At 38.5% G+C, this 21177-nt stretch overlaps 2 protein-coding genes across 2 annotated transcripts; one reads left to right on the top strand and one right to left on the bottom strand.

Annotated features, from left to right (window-relative positions):
- Nucleotides 1–1091: 1091 nt before the first annotated feature.
- Nucleotides 1092–7767, top strand: LOC107768329 (putative potassium transporter 12). Its single transcript, XM_075233192.1, has 9 exons — nt 1092–1650; nt 2535–2763; nt 2867–3115; nt 3944–3994; nt 4644–4904; nt 5606–5658; nt 5761–5875; nt 6000–6254; nt 6531–7767. The coding sequence occupies exons 1-9, from the start codon at nt 1381–1383 to the stop codon at nt 7577–7579; spliced, it is 2532 nt and encodes an 843-aa protein (XP_075089293.1). The 5' UTR covers nt 1092–1380; the 3' UTR covers nt 7580–7767.
- Nucleotides 7768–9564: 1797 nt separating this feature from the next.
- On the bottom strand, nt 9565–10128 carry LOC107768330 (uncharacterized). Its single transcript, XM_016587451.1, has one exon. The coding sequence runs from the start codon at nt 10126–10128 to the stop codon at nt 9565–9567; it is 564 nt and encodes a 187-aa protein (XP_016442937.1).
- Between the last annotated feature and the right edge of the window lie 11049 nt (nt 10129–21177).

The raw sequence follows: 21177 nt of genomic DNA, 5'->3' as shown, positions 1-21177 counted from the left end.
TGAATTAAATGGAATCCTATTTCTTGGTGGAATAGGAAGACTCAACCGATTTAGGAAAGGGTTTTATACTTAAAACTTATGACTATATAAAGGGTTTTATTCCATCAAGGAGGCTACACGTTTGGATATACGTTTTTCCATGGAGAAAATTTGTCCACACGAATTTTGTAGATTCCTAGTACTATTTGGGTAACATAGTAGAAGATCATGGAAATGGAGAATGGTCTCGTTGCTTACGCTTGGAGGCTCTTCTCGTGATCTCGATCACGCTTCAAGAGACAAGTATCGATTTTATGTTTGATTAAAATATATTGTTATGTGTTATCTATATTACGTGCATGCGATCTGGGCTATTTGTTTCTGCGGTATAATGTATACCATCAATTAACATGTAAACTATGCGTTTAGCGATTGATAATCATTTAATGATCCTTAAAAACATTAAAAAAAATTGGGCTGTTATATGGGGGGTGAAGAAGGGGTGGGGTAGGTGGCGAAAAGACAATTGGTGTAGAGTGAAACTTTATGAAATTTGTTTTCCTACTTTTACTAGGAAAGTCATTTTTCTTATTTTTAACTAACTTATTTTATTAGTAAAAATATTTTTCAAAATATTTCAACCAACCAAACAATACCAAATGTATGACATTACAATGAAGATTAGTTAGTTTGATTATCGTATTCCAAATTATATATGATAAAGTGAAATTGAGTGAACAGTAAATTAGCAAAACTATTGAAGAAACTTTTTGTCCTAAAAAGTAAACAATAAATCATGTATTATTGAATTTATTGTTTAAAATGGAGTGGATTAAAAGTTTTTATGAATCAAGCCTAACTAATTCGAGACTGACTGATTAATCGATACAATCATGACCATAAATAAAGAAAGAGAGGCAGTACTACGTGCGATAGTAATGCACACCACATGATGTATGCCTCAAGGTACGGTTTGATAATTACGCTAAAAGCCTAAAATCAGTCTTGATTCCTTATCCTATATTGAATGCTACCCGTGTATCACATGATATTATATTTTAATTAGGCACAAGGCTACATAATTTAATGCTTATATTGTTTTTTATTATAGCACAAGGCTACCAATCAAAATTGAGACAAAAAAACGCAAATCATGCTGAAGAAATTGTCAACGTCGTTTGGTGACTTTTCAGTTCACAAAAAGTTACTACTACTTACTATTTAGACAAATATCCCTATTCCCTCCTGGATCTTGAGATAATATTCGCATGTGAAACTGTAATGGGAAAATTCTAAAAAGATAAAAGTAGTGCCTTTGTCTAGTTATTACAAAGTTTCAAGATTCTTGAATTTGTCAGAAAATGATAGTGTAATCTTATAGCAGAAATTTCATAGCCAAAAATGGGGAAAGGAGAGATAGAAGAGAGCAGCAGTACAGTGGGATTATTGAAGAGAAGCACAACTGGAGGAAGTGGGGGGTCGACAAGATGGGTGGATGGTAGTGAAGTGGACTCAGAATCAGCACCTTGGTTACTCTTTGGTGATGAGGAAATTAATAGAGAAGGTTATGGATCTGTAAGGAGAAGGCTTGTCAAGAAGCCCAAAAGAGTTGATTCTTTTGATGTTGAAGCTATGGAGATTTCTGTTGCTCATGCCAGCCACCATAAAAAGGTATACATCCCATCTTTATATTGTGTATTCATCTTCCTTTTCAATTGTTTAACTCTCTTTCTTAGAGCACTTTGGGGTGGGGGGGGGGGGGCGGATATAATCTGAGATTGGATCAGATTATGCTTTTGACACGAAATTTAGGATAAAATCTCCAAGATTACTCCTAAGTTTGTTGATCCAAACGGCTTGCTGCTATGTGTTAATCTTGTGATTCATTAGAAATTGACTAGTTTTACATTGAGCGTCAACTTACTGCAACTCTTCTCCTTTATCCAAGTTTAGGAATGGCAGTATGAGTTTACATAAGATGTGAAGCTCATACTAGGAGTTATATGCAATTTCTGCGCATTAGTTAAAAAGAAACTAATCAAAAGCTTGGCATAAGAGGGAGAGTATTGAGAACATACAGTTTTTGTAACAACTTTTAGAGGCCAAGAAAACTTTATTGTTTCATCTTCTCCTCCTTTTTGCCCAAGGCAATTCCTCATCTGACTTAATAATAATATTTGGAGTTTGGTGGAAGTAGTTTTTGAGTTTTTGGTCCCTATATATGGCAAGAATGTAGTAGAGCTAAGGTCGAACTTTGAGAAAAGATTATTTCCTTTTCTCTTTTCCTTATGTGTAATGATTAGCAAGGCAACTTCCATTTTCCAGATAGTATTGGCTAACAATGCGTCATGAAAAAGTTTTAAGATAACAATATGAATCATAGGGATATAATTATATAAATGCTTGCTCTTCTTTCAGTTTGTACTTGTGATTATCTTTTTGGAGAAAGAGTTTCTACAAGTTTGTACTTGTGATTATCTTTTTGGAGAAAGAGTTTCTACAAGTGCCTACGTTCATGTTTCCCTTTACTAATCTGTGTCTCTTCAAATAAACAGGAGGATTCTCTTTTGAGTACACTTGCTCTGGCATTTCAAACGCTTGGTGTAGTATATGGTGACTTGGGGACAAGCCCTTTATATGTTTTTTCAGATGTATTCAGCAAGGTGCCCATCACATCTGAAGTTGATGTCTTGGGGGCATTGTCCATTGTGTTATACACAATTGCTCTCCTTCCACTGATGAAATATGTATTTATAGTGCTCAAGGCCAATGATAATGGGGAAGGTATGGTTAGTTCATAAAACTGCCTTTTATTTTTTTGACTTATCATGTGCCGGTCTTCTGGGGAAAGATGGTTTCCTTAGCAACTCAATGATTTTAATGGCAGGAGGAACATTTGCACTGTATTCATTGATCTGCAGGTATGCAAATGTTAACCTTCTTCCTAATCGACAGCCAGCTGATGAACGCATCTCAAGTTTTAAGCTCAAGTTGCCCACTCCAGAGCTGGAAAGGGCTTTAAATATAAAAGAGATTTTGGAACGTAAATCTTCTCTAAAAACCCTTCTCTTGCTGTTGGTTCTGATGGGAACATCAATGATAATAGGTGATGGTATCTTGACCCCAGCAATGTCAGGTATTCTATTTGTTTTTATTTTTTAAATTTTGTTGTCCTTGAAAGGTGCAGAAGCGTTTTTTCTAAGATCCTCAATAAGTGGCCAACAACCAACCTTGAGTGAACTTTCTAGCATCCAGTTTTGATCTTCTACCTTCGTCATAAATGCTAATCTCTATCTTTGTTGAAGAAGACTGGAAGAGTGGGAAAGGAGAAACGAAGTGTTTAGAGGACGGAACAATTTGCTGTCTGTTTAAGAATTACAATAGAGCAGTTGTAAAATTCAGGGGTGGGGTAAATTGTATGTCTTATTTGATGTTATCGTGCCTGTTGGAACGAAGTTACCATTGTAACTCTCTCATCAACTTAACTTGGGGGGTGGGGGGGTGGGGGTGGAAGAGTATGGTTTTCATTTAGCTCAAAAGAAAAGGAGAATATCTTCTGCTGTCACTTATAATATTATTGATTTTAAAACATATCTACAAAAAGCTGATTTTTCACTATACTTTGTTGTCCTTTCAATCACTGGCATAAGATGGACGCTTTTGTTTGGATTCTCTAAACTACCTTGTACATGCTGTAGTGGTAGTGGGTGATGTGAAGGCTTCAGGTCCTCGATAAAGAAACAGTCATCTAGAAAGGAAGTCGTCTAAAACATTGAGTTCTGCAATTATTTGTCATTTGTTATTTCTATTTCTTCACAGGCTTGTAGCCTTAGTGTGTGAACCGGGTTCCTTGAGGTACAATTATGACTATGCTTTTAAGTTGTCTGGCACCTAGATTAGTTTCTCTAATTAGTTTCTGATTTGTTGCAGTTATGTCTGCTGTAAGTGGGCTGCAGGGTTGCAGTTATGTCTGCTGTAAGTGGGCTGCAGGGTAAGATCCCCGGATTTGGCACAAGTGAGTTTCCTTGTTTTCTTTGTAATTGCTGCTACTAGCTACTTCTGAGAAGTGAAGTGCCAAAATTTGTGCAGTACTGCAAATGCTAAGTTGGTTTCAGATAGCCTCTTCTAGCTTTTACTTGTACTGCGGCAAAACTATAAATATAAATCTGACAAACCAGTGATTAAGGTTCTATTACATTGAACAAAAGGGCCTTATCAAACAATCAAACAAAAAAATTGCACAAACGGGACAATATAGGGGATGGGTAGAAAGAGTTGTGCTACTTGGCTTATTGAGGAAAACTACAGGATGGGAAAGAATATATTAATCCTAAGGATCCATAGGATTAATTGTGGATCCAAGACAACAACAAAAAGATTTGAGTCGTTTCAAATTGCACTCCTCTTCTAGCTATGAGTTGTACTGTGGTGAAACTAAGGTTCCCTTACGATATGGAAAATCACCACTTCACATCTTAGTGGAATCACAAAATTTTGCCTGTTCGGCATATGTTTAGTATCAAAGGCTTTCGATTTAAATATTCTCCAATAAAATATTTTGAAGCTCTCTCTGCACATTCATATCATGGAAATTGTTATGTCCGAGTCCGACCATCACAAAGAGATGTGGCAAACTTAAAACACCCTATTAATGTTGTTTGCAGATGCTCTTGTTATCACCTCAATTATCATCCTTGGCGCGTTATTCAGTATACAGAAATATGGGTCAAGCAAAGTGGGTTTTACATTTGCTCCTGCCCTTGCTTTGTGGTTCTTCAGTCTGGGGTCTATAGGAATTTATAACCTGCTGAAGCATGATGTAACTGTCTTAAGGGCTTTAAATCCAGCTTATATCTATCTGTTCTTCAAGAAGAACTCAACCAATGGATGGTCAGCTCTTGGTGGCTGTGTTTTATGCATCACAGGTACGTGGAGTTCCTTTCTCCGTTGGTTTGGTATAGAGTTCTTAAAACATTTTGGTGCATACAGGTCTGAGTTTTCAATTTATGTGAGCATATATGGGGCTCCCTTCTTTACTTATCTTATTGTGTGCGTAATGGGGAGTATGATAATTGAGTCATTTGCAAAGTTTTAGTTGATGGCCTACTGGCTTCTTGTCTTCTGACGAGTGCAAGCATCCATTATTTGATTCATAAGAAACAAGGATTCAAACTATTCTCAAAGGCAATGAATGTTCCTTTTTCTGACTGCTCTAGCATATGCTTCTATTGAGTTGAAAATTGATTTGCAATGTGTTATTTCATTTATGATGCATGTATCTGGGCATCCATCTGGAAAACCAGAGAAATGATTTGGAATATTAATGATATAAATGCTGTTTGAGCTTACCGCGGTCTAGTGGTTCGGACATATAGCTTGAGTTCAAATCTCGATAGAACCTACTTTTTCCAGTAGTCTTTTTAGTTTGGTCAGATATATCTATGTTAGTGTAGGACTAAGTGTTGGATTACGAAACCGTTTAGTTTTAGAGAACTCATAATTTTCATTTAAACACGAATTATTTGATATATAGAGGATTCAATTGCCGACTCCAACTAGTTTGCGATTAAGACATGATAATAGTAGTTGTTGATGAGTTGATAAGCTATTTGATGAATAATTGCAGGAGCAGAAGCAATGTTTGCTGATTTAGGTCATTTCTCTGTGAAGTCTATACAGGTTCCTTTCTTTATTTTGCCTTGGCTGAAAGTATCATCTACCAACCTTAAATATGATTACTGCAGCACTTGTTTCCATTCTGATGTAAGTTCACTGCTGCAGATTGCCTTTACAAGCGTGGTGTTCCCCTGCCTTTTTTTGGCCTACTTTGGCCAAGCTGCTTATCTTATGAAACACCCAAATTCATATGGCAGAGTATTTTATGATTCTGTCCCAGGTATTATAGCCAAGAGGCAGCTTGTAAATATATTTGTGCTGCTTCCTTTTTCTAGAGATTCAAATGTTGAACAGTTTTTATTTTTAAGCACTTCTTTGATGGTAGTAGTTTTTGTCAACAACAGATGGTTTTTTCTGGCCAGTTTTTGGGATAGCAACTGTTGCAGCTATAATTGCTAGTCAGGCCATGATATCTGCTTCATTTTCATGTGTTAAGCAAGCTATGGCTCTTGGATGCTTCCCAAGGTTGAAGATTATTCACACCTCAAGGAAGCACATGGGTCAAATCTACATTCCTGTGATTAATTGGTTTTTGATGATAATGTGCATGCTTGTTGTTGCTGCCTTCAGGAGCACGACAGACATAGCCAATGCATATGGTTGGTCCCTCACTTTCGCAATTTTTTTTTTGGATTTTGTTAAAACAGACAAAAGATTTTTACCGCTTAGTTAATATATTTTGATCTATTCCATTCTATATGGCACTCTTTCTTTTTGGTCCATTCCAGAAAGATTGTCAAGTGCCTGCCTTGAATTATGTGTCTAGTTCCAACACTGCTATATAAATTAACACGGATGGGAGTACTTGCTTGAATCGTTATTAGATATACTTACTCGAGCATATTTCACATGAAGCTCTTCCTTTCCTATTGCAGGCATAGCTGAAGTTGGTGTCATGATTGTTAGCACCACTTTGGTCACAGTGGTAATGCTTCTGATATGGCAAACAAATTTGTTTCTGGCTTTCTTGTTTCCACTTATATTTGGAACAATGGAGCTCATTTATCTGTCTGCTGTTCTATCAAAGATCTTGGAGGGTGGTTGGCTTCCACTTGTTTTTGCGTCTTTCTTCCTCTGTGTGATGTATCTTTGGAACTATGGGAGCGTCTTGAAGTACCAGAGTGAGGTTAAGCAGAAGATTTCAATGGATTTCATGCATGAGCTTGGCTCTTCTCTTGGGACTGTAAGAGTACCAGGGATAGGTTTACTATACAATGAGCTGGTTCAAGGCATTCCCTCTATTTTGGGACAGTTCCTATTGGACCTCCCAGCTATTCACTCTGTGATAGTCTTTGTATGCATCAAGTATGTGCCAGTACCTATTGTCCCTCAGGATGAAAGGTTCTTGTTTCGAAGGGTTGGTCCGAAGGACTATCATATGTTCCGTTGTGTAGCTAGATATGGCTATAAGGATGTCAGAAAAGAAGATCATCATGCGTTTGAGCAACTTTTGGTGGATAGCCTTGAAAAGTTTCTAAGAAAGGAGGCCCTGGATCTTGCTTTGGAAAGCAACCTGATTCAACAGGATCTTGATAGCATTTCCGTCAAGTCCAGGGATGAATCTGAAATACAGGATGGTGATGGAATGGACGAGCTTAAGATTCCTTTAATGAGTGATCAAAGATTAGACGCAGGGGCATCAACATCAGAAGCATCTATGGCATTGCCAGCTAGTGTTATGTCGGTGGATGAAGATCCTAGTTTGGAATATGAGCTCTCTGCTCTTCGAGAAGCCACAGAATCTGGATTTACATATTTGCTTGGACATGGGGACGTGAGGGCGAAGAAAAACTCTTGGTTCATCAAGAAACTGTCAATAAATTACTTCTATGCATTCATGAGGAAGAACTGTAGAGGAGGCGCTGCAACAATGCGTGTTCCTCACATGAATATTATCCAGGTGGGAATGACATACATGGTTTGATCTTGCTGCCATTTAGCTTCTTGCTGGCCTTGTATGTGTTGCATTAAAATTTCTTGATGCCAATTTTTTCGAGGCATAAGTATTCATGTAAGAAGCATGCCTTTTCAAAAACAGAAAAAACTATTACATGTTCAAGTAATATTCTTATCATTATTTGCGAACCATGGATATTCTGCTATCTTCCTAAATGATTATTTTTGTTGTTGTTGGTAACTAACAAGTTTAGTAATTACGAGAGGAATATTTACAGAGAATAGCTAAGCTCACACAGCTTGCTAGAGTCTTCAACCGTACAACAGCATAAACTCAAGCCTAAACATACGTTTGGTCTTGGAACTTTAGGTTATGGATAAGAGATATAATTCTACATGAAGCTCGGGCATTACATATATAGGATATCTCCTTAGCTACAAGTTCCACACTTTTGCTCTTCCTCTCAAACACTCAAATTCTTTCGATCCAAATTGAATGCACGCATTCTGCAAATACCATTCTGAAGAGTTGAGCTGCCTGTGATTTCCCAATGCCATTTTTGATACTCCATTGACCATATTCGTCCCAGTTAGTGACAAGAAATCTCTGCCTCTTGATCCATTGGAGAATTCTGTTCCATGGGTCCCTTGAGAACTGGCAGTGGACAAACCGATTCTCATGTAATTCATATAGGTTCTGGCAAAACTGAACATGTTTGTTTTGCTTCTATCCCCCAGCGTGTCAATCGGTCAGCTGTTAGCAGCCTTCTTTGTAGCTGTAACCACTTTGTGAAACAAGCTTTCGGCCTAGCTGTGTTACATCAGGCATTATCATTAGGGTTGATTTTAGGGAAAATTTCACATAAGAACAACTTACCTCCCCGCTTTTCAATTTTGTAGCCCATATTTCAATTTACAACCAACTAGCCTAAAAATAATAGGCTAAGATTCAACATCCAACTCCAATAGGTTCTAGAAATTACTATTTAATTTTTTAAAAATTGTGACTCAAATATTAGTTCAACAAACCAAATCCATTTGGATGGTGAAAATTAATTTTTTTTTGATAAAACTAACATTTTATTTCATCAAAAAAATTGTCTTTACATATCCAGATTAATGCCATTAATCTCCTATTCACTATTACAAAGTTTAACACTATGACTACGCTAACTTCAATCAACTATAAACTATACTAAGGAAAATTGTTTAAACTCTCCAATTCTTTTCGCCATTTCGTCTTTTTCCTCCCTTGTATGTGCATATGTATAGCAATTTCCTTGCATAGATCATCCACGTTATATCTGCCTTTGTTGAATCTAATCGAGTTCCTTTCGCGCCAAATACAGTAGACAACCATCGCGAAAACTGTTGTACTCATCATTGCTTTACAATTTTTCCTTTTTGCCAAACTGCTCATCCAACTCTGCTCATTAGCTTCCTATCTGCCTTGCAATGTCCAGCCATTTCAATACTTTGTCCCATAGCTTGTTAGTTTTTGGATAACCAAAGTATAAATGATAAAAAGTTTCCATATTGTTTGCACAGAACACACATTCTAATGGAACTTGAATTCCAAACTTAATGAGTCTATCCACAGTTGCTATCCTTTGATGAATAACCAACCATAGATGAAATTTCAATCTAGGATGAATATGTGTATGTAAATGAATGCTTTTCCAAACAACTTTTGGAAATTGAGGCTGCATCTAAACATAAGCTTTATGTATTTGGAACTTGCCTGGCTTCACTAAGCTCTCTAGTGTAGATATAAGACTGTTATGAACTGGCCTCATCTGCTTCACATCTTCCCTTACCTCTATGATTTTCCTGACCACCCATGCTACTGTTTTGGGTGTGTTCATTTCTGCAATATCTCTGTTCTTTATATAGTAACGGTATGCCCATTTGATCCCCAGTGTATCTTTCTTCATTGCCAATGCCCGGAGATGTTTTAGTAATGCTGCTTTATTCCATATCTTCATATTTATGACATTCAAACCTCCAGTAGCTCTAGGTTGACATATCTTGTCCCATGCAATCAAAGCTTTCCTTCAGCAATCTGTTGAACCAGTCCACATAAAGGTCTTTATCATTTGGCATGTCTTTCACTGCTTCATCTGCTTCTGCATATGTTATGTCCTGTATTAGTTCCTGCTGTTGTTGTATTGATAGGCATTCTCCTGCTTTGATGAATCTAGTATTAGGACATGGCTTTATTCCAGTAGCTTTTCCTATAAGTTGTTTGAAAAAACATGTGAATTCTTTTTCTACAGCTTTAGGGTCAGTGATCTTAACTCCCAAATCATTATACACAGTAGTAATTTTGTTCTCGCTTGCTCTAATCTTCAGTTGTGCATAGAAATATTTGGAGTTTGAATCCCCATAATCAATCCAGGTTACTTTAGCCTTCTGCCTTAGTATTCTCTCCTCTATGATACTCCATTTCTCTATTTCCTGCAGAGTCTGTTTTTCCTGTTCTATCAACACTTGATTGAAAGGATTAACTATCAAATTGGCCTGAGTACACTCCAGATTCTGTCTTATTTGAGTCAATCTTTGCTCATAGCTAGCCATCTCCTTGTTTAGACCTCTAGCCTCAGTTTTTAGCTTTTGTAACTTCTATGAGATACCAGTCATAGGATCATTTCCCAGCTTCTGCTTCCAAATTCTATCTATCATAAGCTTAAACTCCTTGTGCTCCATTGTTACCATGCACAATTTGAATGGCTTGAGATATATAGTACTCTTTTTCCATATTTGGACCAAGATAGGTGAGTGATCTGACAGTCCAGGTTCTAAAAATTCAGCTTCTACATGCCTATAATCTTTAGTCTATTCAAAATTGCCAAAAGCCCAATCAATCTTACTGTAAACTCTATCATTTGCACTTTGCGTATTACACCAAGTAAAGAAACAACCCTGTGTCCTCAATGGGGTCAGTTACATGTTATCAATACACTTGTTGATCTCCTGAACCTCATTCACAGTAACTGGTTGTCCTAATCTATCATCTGTGGTTAGGACATTATTGAAATCACCACTTATGAGCCAGTGAATTTGAATCTACCCCCTATCTATTACAAATCATACCATAGACTTGCCCTTCCCTGCAGCTTGTTCCTAGCATACACAACATAATCTGATAACCAGTTACTGGATCATTCACTAGATAATGAATGAACTGCTCATGGATTTGAATTATGTTAACTATCTGTTGATATCCAATTTTTTCCTATATATTTTGTAATATGAAAATACCTTCAAAATAACATGTATATGCATATATAAGTATGTCCAAGTGTTTTATTATTTTCCTTAATTTTTAAAGGTTTTAAACCAATTTATTTCTCTATTTTTTATCCATAAAGCCCAATAGTTATTTCCAAAATTATTATTTTTGGTAATTCGTTTATTGGACTTTTAAATTTATGCTAAAATATAGCTAAGATAATTTTCGCATGTTTTTATAAATTTATTTAGTATTTTTTAAAGTAAAATTGCATATAATTGCAATATTGGCCTCCTTTAAGATTTAATTGTGTTTATGGTTATAAAAATTAAGTCCAGTATTTTTAAATTTATAATTATATGTTATAAATCATTTTATTACTTTCAATTTATTTTCAGAATTTAATTTGCTATTTTTATAACATAAATGGGGAAAATGGCTATTTAAAATCTAGCCAGATTTTATTTCAATTTCAGCCTAATTTGAACCCCAATTTGAACCCAATTTACCCTGACTCAATTTCAAGTTAAACCGACCCAAACCCGGATCCCCACCTAACCCTTCAAATCCCAGCCGTTGATCATTTAGATCAACGGCCACCGACTGCCCTTACCATTTTAAACCCAAACCAACCCTTTAACCTAATTCACTTCCCACCTACCGCCGCCCTTGAAACCCCCTCCTCTCTTAACTCTCTCGGAAACTCTCATGAACCGTAACCGCCGCCCTCTCACCCCACCCTAATACCTACCTAATCCATGGCCTTCCGTGGTCATTTGAGGCATATACCAAACTTCCATGGCTTCTATGTATTTGTTCTTATGGTTTCAAGGCCAGACCTTGAAGGAGTCTGGTCCAGTCTTTGTTCGATTTCAGTTCATGGCTCTTCTCCGGTCATCCTTAACCTTTCTCCGGCCAACCATGGCCTCTCGAGTCAGATCCTTGACTCTCCTGGTTAGATCGGTAAATTTCAGGACCTTTCTCACCTTTTCTGGGTTTTCTGAAACCCTAATCTCTAAGATCTTTTCGATTTCTTTTAGCTCTACCATAGATCTGTGCTTGCCTTGAACTTTTAAGCATTTTCTCGAAGTTTCATTAACTTTTCTCTAAAAAAAGAATCTTTATCTTTTCCGATTAGGGTTCTTTTATGTTATTTCAAAATCTATTCTCTGATTTTAACATGTTTCTGATCTTGCTATGTTTTGCTCATGTTGTTCTTCTATCTGAGTTAGCATGTTTAAAAAACCCTAATTTCTTTTGGCTGTTTGTTAGATGAGTGCTTGTTTGGTTAAGTTTTTGTTCAATTTATTTGTTTATCATTTTTTATGCTCGACCATTGTTGCAAAAACCTATGTCTTGGGTCTGAAACTGTTCGTTTGAATACCTGACTCGATTTGAAGTTCCTTGTTTCAGAATCTCTTTTTCTTTATGTGATTCCTCTGATTCTGGGTTTTATTATCTTTAAAACTCGACTATGCTTGAAACCCTAACTTTTCAAAAGATTTTCTCATCTGCTACTGTGAGACCTTTGCATGTTTCTGATACTTTATTTTCTACATTGTTGACTCAATGTGACTTGACCTACTCGATTACTATGCTTCGAATGTTTGCTTTACTACTGGACCTTATGCCTATTTCTGTATGTTGTTTCTTTTGCCAATAGGTTTAGCCTCGTATGTCTGGTGTCTCTACTCACTCTGTTTAAATACTAAAGTGCAGAAGCATGTTACTTCCTTGATTGATCTTGATCTTGTGACTGATTTCAGAACTTTTCTTTTATGAACTCTAATTTCACTCGCCTATTTAAAGTTAATTGATTCTTTTCCTTTATTTTGATATTTTGCCTTACTGAATCCTTTCCCAAAATAAGCATATTTCTGTACTTAGACCTGATTGCTTACTTAATGCTTTTACTACCACTTTTATGGCAATAATCAGTCTGCCTACAAACTGATTCGTCTTTCCTTATTTTTTGAATCTGTTACCCCTGTTAAACAAGTGATCTCTTGATTAAAGGGGAATCACTTGGTTAATTGATTCTGACTGTTGTTATTTCCATATTTGTGTTGAAACTTTACGTATTACCTTATTTCTCACATGTTTTCAAAACTATAAATACCATGCACCCCTCTTCTTTCAAAGACACAAACACTTGAGTTCAGAACACACACTTCACTCAAAACTCTCTTTTCTCTGTTACTACTTGTGTTGCTACCCAACCTAGCCGGCTGAAAGCCAAGGCTAGGTTGTGGAGAAATTTGCTTACTTTCTTTCTGCATTTGCTTCTTTACTGGTATGTTCTAATTAATCTTCAGCATCAATAACAACATGTTTCTTTACTATTTCTTGCACTCTTGCCTGTTTCATGCTTATGTTTAATCAAGTTCCATTATTAAGCATGTTGTAAACTACCCCTTTCCCTTCTGAATTAATGTTTTTCCTTATGTATGAATTCTGTCAGTCACTTATTATGACTTATGAATCCCAAACCCCCATATCCCCTATGTGTTTTTATTCTTTGGTTGGTTTGAGGGCATGTCAGTATTAGACATTGCTGTGCATGACCCAAACTTGACCCTCCCTAGGGTCATATCCTTCATATCCCCTTTTTGTGTTATATTCTCTGGCTGGTTTATGGACATGCCAGCATCATCTATTATTGTGCATGTCCAAATCCTGACCCCCTCCTAGGGTCATATGCTCCCTGTAATGAACTCCTAAACCCCTGACCCCTTTGTATCAAAATGTTGTTTCTGTAGTGTTAACTTTATTACTATTGTTTTTCAAATTACCCTTACCCCTTACTATTCTCAATCCAGTTTTAAACAACTCTCTGTTCCTGCACTTCCACCATATTCTTAGACTTAGGTTCTACCCCTCTTGTGTGAGCCTTGCCTTGGGATCCATGAGCTCCCTCTGAACTGGGACACATAAGGGCTAGTCCTTCCACACTGCACTCATTCATGTCTGGTTATGCAAACTTGGGTGTAAGCACTGCCGGGGTCCCTTGAGACCCTTAGGGAACTTTGACACACCCAGGTCTGAGAAAGGCTTTGAAACAAATGGCATTTGAGGTGGTTTATTCCATAACTCAGAAAGGAAGTCAATAATCAGGCTTCCTCTGATTGTAATTTTTTTCTTTTTAACACTTTTCTGATGTAATTCATTATTCAGTTTGTAATAATTTATATTAAATCTAGTGAAAAGGGCTGGGTAATTGTGCATGCTTAAGGGTAGATATAATGCCTATAGGACCTAAAATTATGCATATTTAACTCAGCAATTTAGATATCATGCCTATAAGATCTGTTTTCACTAAAATTCTGCATGTTCCATATCTAGAGAATATGCCTATAGGACCTAAAGTCTGCATGTTTAACTCTGTATTTAGAGAACCTGTCTATAGGACTCGTTTAAATTCTGCATGCTTAACTCTGCATTTAGAGAACATGTCTATAGGACTCGTTTAAATTTTGCATGCTTAACTCTACATTTAGAGAACCTGTCTAGAGGACTTGTCTTAGATTCTGCATTACCACACTGAGATACCATGTTCTTAGGATCTAACTGGTTATCATCTGGCATCATATCTAGTAGTTTAAAATCAGTACCCTTTTATAGAAATCATGCCTATAGGAATTGCGAGTAAATTTTGCCTGCTTCATTACATGTTCAACTAGATATCATGTTTATAGGAATTAAATCAGCAATAATAGATATCATGCCTATAGGATCTGAAACCAATCTAGTTTAAAATCAGCCTAATTCATACTGTTCTCAACTAGTTTTTAAACAACTCTCTCACCTTCTGTTAATACGGTTTAGAAAGCATGCCTGTAGGATCTCAAATCGTTTGTTTTAAAATAGTTACTGCTTTGCCACATTTTGAATCAGTAATTGATATCATGTTTATAGGATCTCACCCGAACACTTAGGCAAGCCTTAGGTGATAACAACGATAAAACTGAATCCGCCTTTGTTAATTGGTAATTGCTACAACCAGCAAGCATGCCTGATTTGGACTTCTTATCTGAATTATGTAATAAACTGGTCTGCTTCAATAATTAAAACTCCCCTCGCCTTTAGTATTTTTAAATTCAGACCCTAAATGTATGTTTAAGTCATGCTATTTAAGTGTTTTGCTTGAGGATGTATACATGAGCCTTTTATTTGTTTACATGCTTCCCCTAATGGGCAGTACTATGTGTTTTTGTATGTCGCCTTAGATTTTTTACCTTTTGAAACCTAAAGTCAGCCTAATATCCCTCCCCTTTAGGAATAGTAGTCTAAGGTTCCTCCGGGACTGATAGGAATGGAACGGGTAATAGCATGCTATAATGGTCGAGACCAATTTGCATTTTAATACCTAAACGGGGTGGGAGGATATATATGGATATGATGACCGGTGCGCTAATACCTCGTGCATCCCCTCTTCTGATGAGTGTCATATAAGGTATCGCATTGACGTGATCCATATTATAAATAAATATAGGACCCCCTTTTCTCTTTTATATATTTTCAAGTATTTGTAGAACTATAACTCTTTCTTTTCGAAATTCGCCTTCTAACTGTTTTCAAACTCTTATGTGTTTACATCCCCTATTATTTGAGCCTATACCTGTTTGTTTGCTAAATTGCACAAATTCACAAAAAACTGTCTGCTCGGGAACCACATTAGTAGATCCTGAGGGGTGCCTAACACCTTCCCCTTAGGATAATTTCAAGCCCTTACCCAATCTCTGGTTATCCAACAAACTTAGAAGTAAAACCTATAGGTGTCCTAATGCACCTTAAATCATTAGTGGCGACTCTTCAAATGCAAAACCCAGTTCCCAAAAGGAATGGGTTGTCCTATACCCAAAAAATGTCATAAACCCGATCTCCTGATGCAAAGAAGGAAAAAGAGGGCACGACAGAATAGCGACTCTACTGGGGATATTTAGGCTTTTACCGCTTCAGATTGTTCTTGTGAATTTGTACCCTCCTTTAATTTCTTTTCAAAGCAAAACTGACTTATTTTCTTCATTTCTTTCCTTTATTACTACTTTAAATTATAAAACTGCTGTATTTATTGCTTTCTTAACGTGCAAATACGTGCCAACATGCTTTAATTATTGCATAATCATGCTTCATACTCCACTTGTGCCAACAAATACCATAGCAACGCTTATAATGAGTGGTTGCACTCTTCCTATATTATCACCCCCTAAATTCGGAAAGGCCTATTTGCGGTAAAACCAGTCGATTAGTGGTGTAGTCGACGGTTCCGTGCCTTCCCCCTTGAGTTGTCCGCTCAAGGGTACCGGTCTAAAACCCCATAGAAACCTTACTCTGTTAAAATTGTGCATGCATCGTGACCAAACCTAGCCAGGTCAGTTATGTTGTCCACATAATGATCCTTTAAAGATAGCCTTGTCCAAAGTCCACTGGGTTTCCCTAAACCCAAACGGACTTCATCACGTTCTTTGTATTTATTTGGAGAACTAAATGCTTCATGCTAATTGTTGGTATTAAATAGTCGAGTCTGGTGGGGTAAGGGCCTAACCTTGTTTACACTGCATAAAAATGAGGCATGAGGTCCCCAGTTTCGGTATGATTAGCACGCCCCCACTCTTGCTAGATTGGTGGAGGAGTCTTCCATCAAATGACCAAATCAATGAGTAGAAAGAGAGGGCCGTCAAAGTTAGTGAAAAGTTGGAATATCTAGAATACAGTCTGTTGGAATTGGAAGGAAAAATGAGGAAGAGAGTAACCGACTGCCAGAACACTAAAGGAAACGAAGGAGAACACTTGGAAAAGGCATTTTTACTGGTGAACCTATGCGAGCTGGAAGATTTGATCAACGAGAGCATTTAACCTGAGCAAGGTCCTTCTGGGACCAAATAGATAGGAATTTACTTTTTGCTTTATGAATGTAATGAGGCCATTAGTGACCTTTCTTGCTTGCTTGTTGCCGTTTTGGGATTCGTCTATTTTATCAATAAAATGAGGCATTTAGCATCCTAAGTTCTCCAAATCAATTTGTTGCTAGGCCTACTTCGGGCACAAAGAGGTCCCCAAATTAGGACACGATTTACATTCTCGCACTATGTGTTTAAATATTGCAATACTTTCTATAATCCTCACTAACTTGGTTACCTTTTTGTTTTTACTTTTTGTTTTATTATTCCCCTCCCCAAAAGTTAGTTCGTGCACTCTGGAAACATCATCCTATTCGACGAGATCCAGGGGCCCTCCACCCACTCCTCCTCTTAGTCCTGTAAAAAACAAGAACAAAGGAAAGATGGAAGATTTGAACAACGTCAGAAAGGAGAATTCAACTGAACGGGTAGAGGCCACTCATGGTCATGGTACTTAGGTTCCTAAGGAAAATGCATCCCAACTTCAACAAAAACTGTTGAAATTCCAAGAAGAGCTTGATCAGGTTCGGAGCTTGGCAAATCTGTCATTTTCCCCCACCACTCCAGATATCAATTTCCCAAACGCTCAGAACCCCACACCTCCGCAGAATATCCCAAAGCCGCAGAACCATCCCACTCCTCACCATGACTACAACACCTGCCATCTCCCAAACAACACTCCACTACTCATTCCAGAACCCCAAAACTCCACAAATGACCACTTTCACACCCACCATAACACTATCTACGTAGAGATCATGCCACACTCCACCCAACCTATCTTAAGCGCACCCGAGTCTGATGATAAGGATTTGTTCATCAGGAACCTGGCTGAGGAACTTAAGAAATTGACCAGCCGGATTCAAGGCGTTGAAGGAAGCAAGGGAATTGAGGGGCTGAACTATGAAGATCTTTGCATACATCCCGATATCGAACTGCTCGAGGGGTACAAATCTCCGAAGTTCGAAATTTTTGATGATACAGGGGATCCAAGGGTACAATTGAGAACATACTGTGACAAGCTAGTTGGAGTAGGGAAAGACGAGAGAATCCGCATGAAGCTTTTCATGAGGAGTTTGAAAGGAGATGCTATGTCTTGGTACATTAGCCAAGATCTGAAGAAGTGGTCAAGCTGGGTAAGCATGGCGTCCGACTTTATGAACAGGTTCAGGTTTAACACAGAGAATGCGCTGGATGTGTTCTATATTCAAAATCTAAATAAGAAGCCTACAAAAACATTTCGCAAGTATGCTACTCGCTGGAGGTCCGAAGCTGCTAAGGTCAGACCTGCCTTAGAGGAGGAACAGATGAACAAATTCTTTGTCCGGGCTCATGACCCACAGTATTATGAATGACTAATGATGATCGATATCCAAAACTTTTCCGACATTATCAAACTGGGTGAAAGGATTGAAAAGGGTTTCAAAAGCTGTATGGTTACAAACTTCGAGGCCTTGCAAGCTACAAATAAGGCCTTGCAGTCAGGTGGTGTGTCCAAGAAAAAGGACGTAGGAGCCGTAATGGCTGCACAGAGAACCAAATATCCCATCAAATATCAAACTTATCCAATACCTCCACTCACATATCAACCAACCCCGAACTACCAAGCATCCTTACACCAAGCTCTACCACCAACTTATCAATCACCTCCACCTCTCACATATCATCCTACTTCACCTAGATACTCCTAACCCGCTCATGTCTACCAAACCTACAATGGTCATCCCTCCCACTATCAATCACCTCCTACGTGCCAAAACTTCCCTAGACCCCGACCAAAATTTGATCGCAGACCTCCAAAAGAATACACAGCCATCGCTGAACCCATTGACTAGTTGTATGAAAGACTCAAGGTTGCTGGTTATGTCACCCCCATCCCTGCTGCAACTCCTGAAAACCCTTCTTAGTGGGTTAACCCAAAGAAATCATGTGCATACCATTCCGGCATGAAAGGGCATACCATCGATGAATGCCGTTCTTTGAAAGACAAGATCCAGTCTTTAATCGATAACAAGGTCATTATGGCAAAGGAACCTGCCCCAAATGTCCGCAACAACCCTCTACCAGACCATAAGGGTGGAGGTATCCATATGATTGAAAGAGAGGATGATTGGGATCCCGAGGGATCAATCGGGTTGATCGCAGAAGGTGATGAACCAAGAAGCCAATAGTTACTCTTAATCCGATTGTAGTCCAGATTCAACTATCTGGGGACGCTTAGGTAAATATGTCTGTGCCACTTGAGTTTGAAGCAATGACATCTGTAAAGATGTCAGCGCCAATTGAGGTCAAATTCGTGTCTCTGGCAAATGCGCCCACACCGTTTGAAGTTGCAGTTCTACCACCCAAGGCACATACTCCGTTTGGAGTAAAGGTAGCTATGCCGATCCCAATGGAGATGTCGGCCATGGAACCATTCCATACAAAGGCTGTACCCTAGGACTATACAGCCGAGGCAAGAAGGAAAGGCAAGGTTAGGTTTGAAGAAACTGTTGCAGCACAGGGTATGACAAGAACTGGTAGAGTCTATACCCCGGAACATCTAGCTGAGTCAAGCTAGCAGGACTCCATTCGTTCAAACATAATTGAGATAGGTCTAGACGATCTTTGGAGAAAGATACAGGCCAAGGAATACTCGGTCATCGACTAGTTGAACAAAACACCAGCGCAAATCTCCATTCTTGCTTTGCTACAAAATTTCGAGGCATACAAGAGCGCTCTATTAAGGGTGCTAAGTGAAGCATACGTAACAAGCAACATCACTGACAGAGAAATGGCTAACATGGTAGGACAAGTGTTGGAGAGCCATAAGATCACATTTCATGTGGATGAGCTGCCACCTGAGGGGTTGGGGCACAACAAAGCACTGCACATCACCGTGCAATGCGAAGATTATTTCATCACCAGAATCCCGATCGACGGGGGTTCCAGTCTCAACATTTGTCCGCTGGTAACACTTAAGAAGCTGGGTAAAGGACTGCACGAGATAAAGGACGGAGCCATCAACGTGAAAGCCTTCGACGGTTCCCAAGGTCCACCATTGTGGAGATTAGTCTATGCTTGCAAATGGGGCCAACCTAGTTCGATGTTGATTTCCAGGTGATAGATGTGCCAGCATCCTATAATCTGCTGTTGGGACGGCCATGGATTCATGTTGCTGGGCCGTAGCATCAACACTACATCAGGCCGTAAAGTTCGGAAATGATCATTCACGGCGACGGTAGCAACCCTATATACAGTTGGCAGACCATTTCGACAATCGAAGGAAGAAGGAAGCTAGGTGGAGAGACTTACCATCATATTGAACGGGTAAATGCCATTGACAAAGGCAAATGGTGGGATAACAAGATCGAGAGTATACTGAACTGGAGTAGGTACAAACCTAGCAAGGGGCTCAGAAGAACCTCCAAGGAATCGCTAAGCCCATAAAGCTCAAGAAACATGGCACCACTTTCGGTCTGGGATATAAGTGCACCTGGGAAGAATTCAACAACTGGTCGCCACCATGGCGCGGTCCTTACTATCCACTAGAGCAACCAATACCGCATTTGGAGCAGACCTTCCAGCAGGCCGACATTGTTTATGGGGCAGAGGAAGAAAAAGCACTGGCCGCGATAAAGAACTTGTTCCTGGAAGACAATGACATGGACTATTGTATTGTTCTCAAGGAGGAAGGGGAGGAAGACCCTTCCATACATGCTGTGAGCAAAGGGGCACGCCTCAATAATTGGACCATCAAGACAACCAGAGCCCGACGAGCCTCGGGGTAGCAAGGCTAAAACAACCATCATTCTTACTAAATGATTTTTTTTCGCATTTTTAGTTCCCGCAATAAGATCTTCAACGTTTAAAACAATTATGCAATTTATCAAAGCATTTTGACTTTTCTTATGAATCAACACTCATTGTTATTTTTCTCTCATTACTTTACTTAAACAACATTACTATAACTTATCTTGATGAACCAATAACTGTGACGTGCAATGAGACAACGCAACAAACGGACATTGATTCAGAGGAAGATGACATACCAGAGGAGATTGTCAAAGAAGTTGAGAAATTTGAGAACAGACCTAAGTCCAACCTGGACGAGAACGAAATTGTTAACTTAGGAGATGCATAAAATGTCATGGAAACACGAATCAGCATCCACTTATCGCTGTCAGAAAAGAAGGAATACACAGAATTTCTAAAGGAATGTGAGGACATATTCGCCGGGTCGTATGATGACATGACTGGTCTGAGTATGTCTATTGTGGCTCACAAACTTCCAACCGATCCGACATGTCCTCTGGTGAAGCAAAAGCTCAGAAAGTTCAAGCCTAATATGAGTTTGAAAATTAAGGAAGAAGTCACTAAGCAAGTCAAAGCTAAGGTTCTCAGGGTAGTAGAATACTCGATATGGCTAGCCAACATCGTGCCAGTTCTAAAGAAGGATGGGAAAGTCAGAGTTTATGTCGACTACCGGGATCTCAATCGGGCCAGTCCGAAAGA

Source organism: Nicotiana tabacum, chromosome 16 (assembly GCF_000715075.1).
Source record: "Nicotiana tabacum cultivar K326 chromosome 16, ASM71507v2, whole genome shotgun sequence".
In the NCBI taxonomy this organism is placed as follows: Eukaryota; Viridiplantae; Streptophyta; class Magnoliopsida; order Solanales; family Solanaceae; genus Nicotiana; species Nicotiana tabacum.
Note: the sequence above shows the minus strand (reverse complement) of the source record. Positions and strands in the feature narration are given on the sequence as shown.

Bases quoted from the DNA above. Each gene is read 5' to 3' on its own strand.
- LOC107768329 (XM_075233192.1), top strand. From the start codon at position 1,381: ATGGGGAAAGGAGAGATAGAAGAGAGCAGCAGTACAGTGGGATTATTG. The intron at 3,995-4,643 runs GTGAGTTTCCTT...TGTTGTTTGCAG, and splicing joins GATCCCCGGATTTGGCACAA to ATGCTCTTGTTATCACCTCA. The intron at 6,255-6,530 runs GTTGGTCCCTCA...TTCCTATTGCAG, and splicing joins AGACATAGCCAATGCATATG to GCATAGCTGAAGTTGGTGTC.
- LOC107768330 (XM_016587451.1), bottom strand. From the start codon at position 10,128: ATGGCTAGCTATGAGCAAAGATTGACTCAAATAAGACAGAATCTGGAG.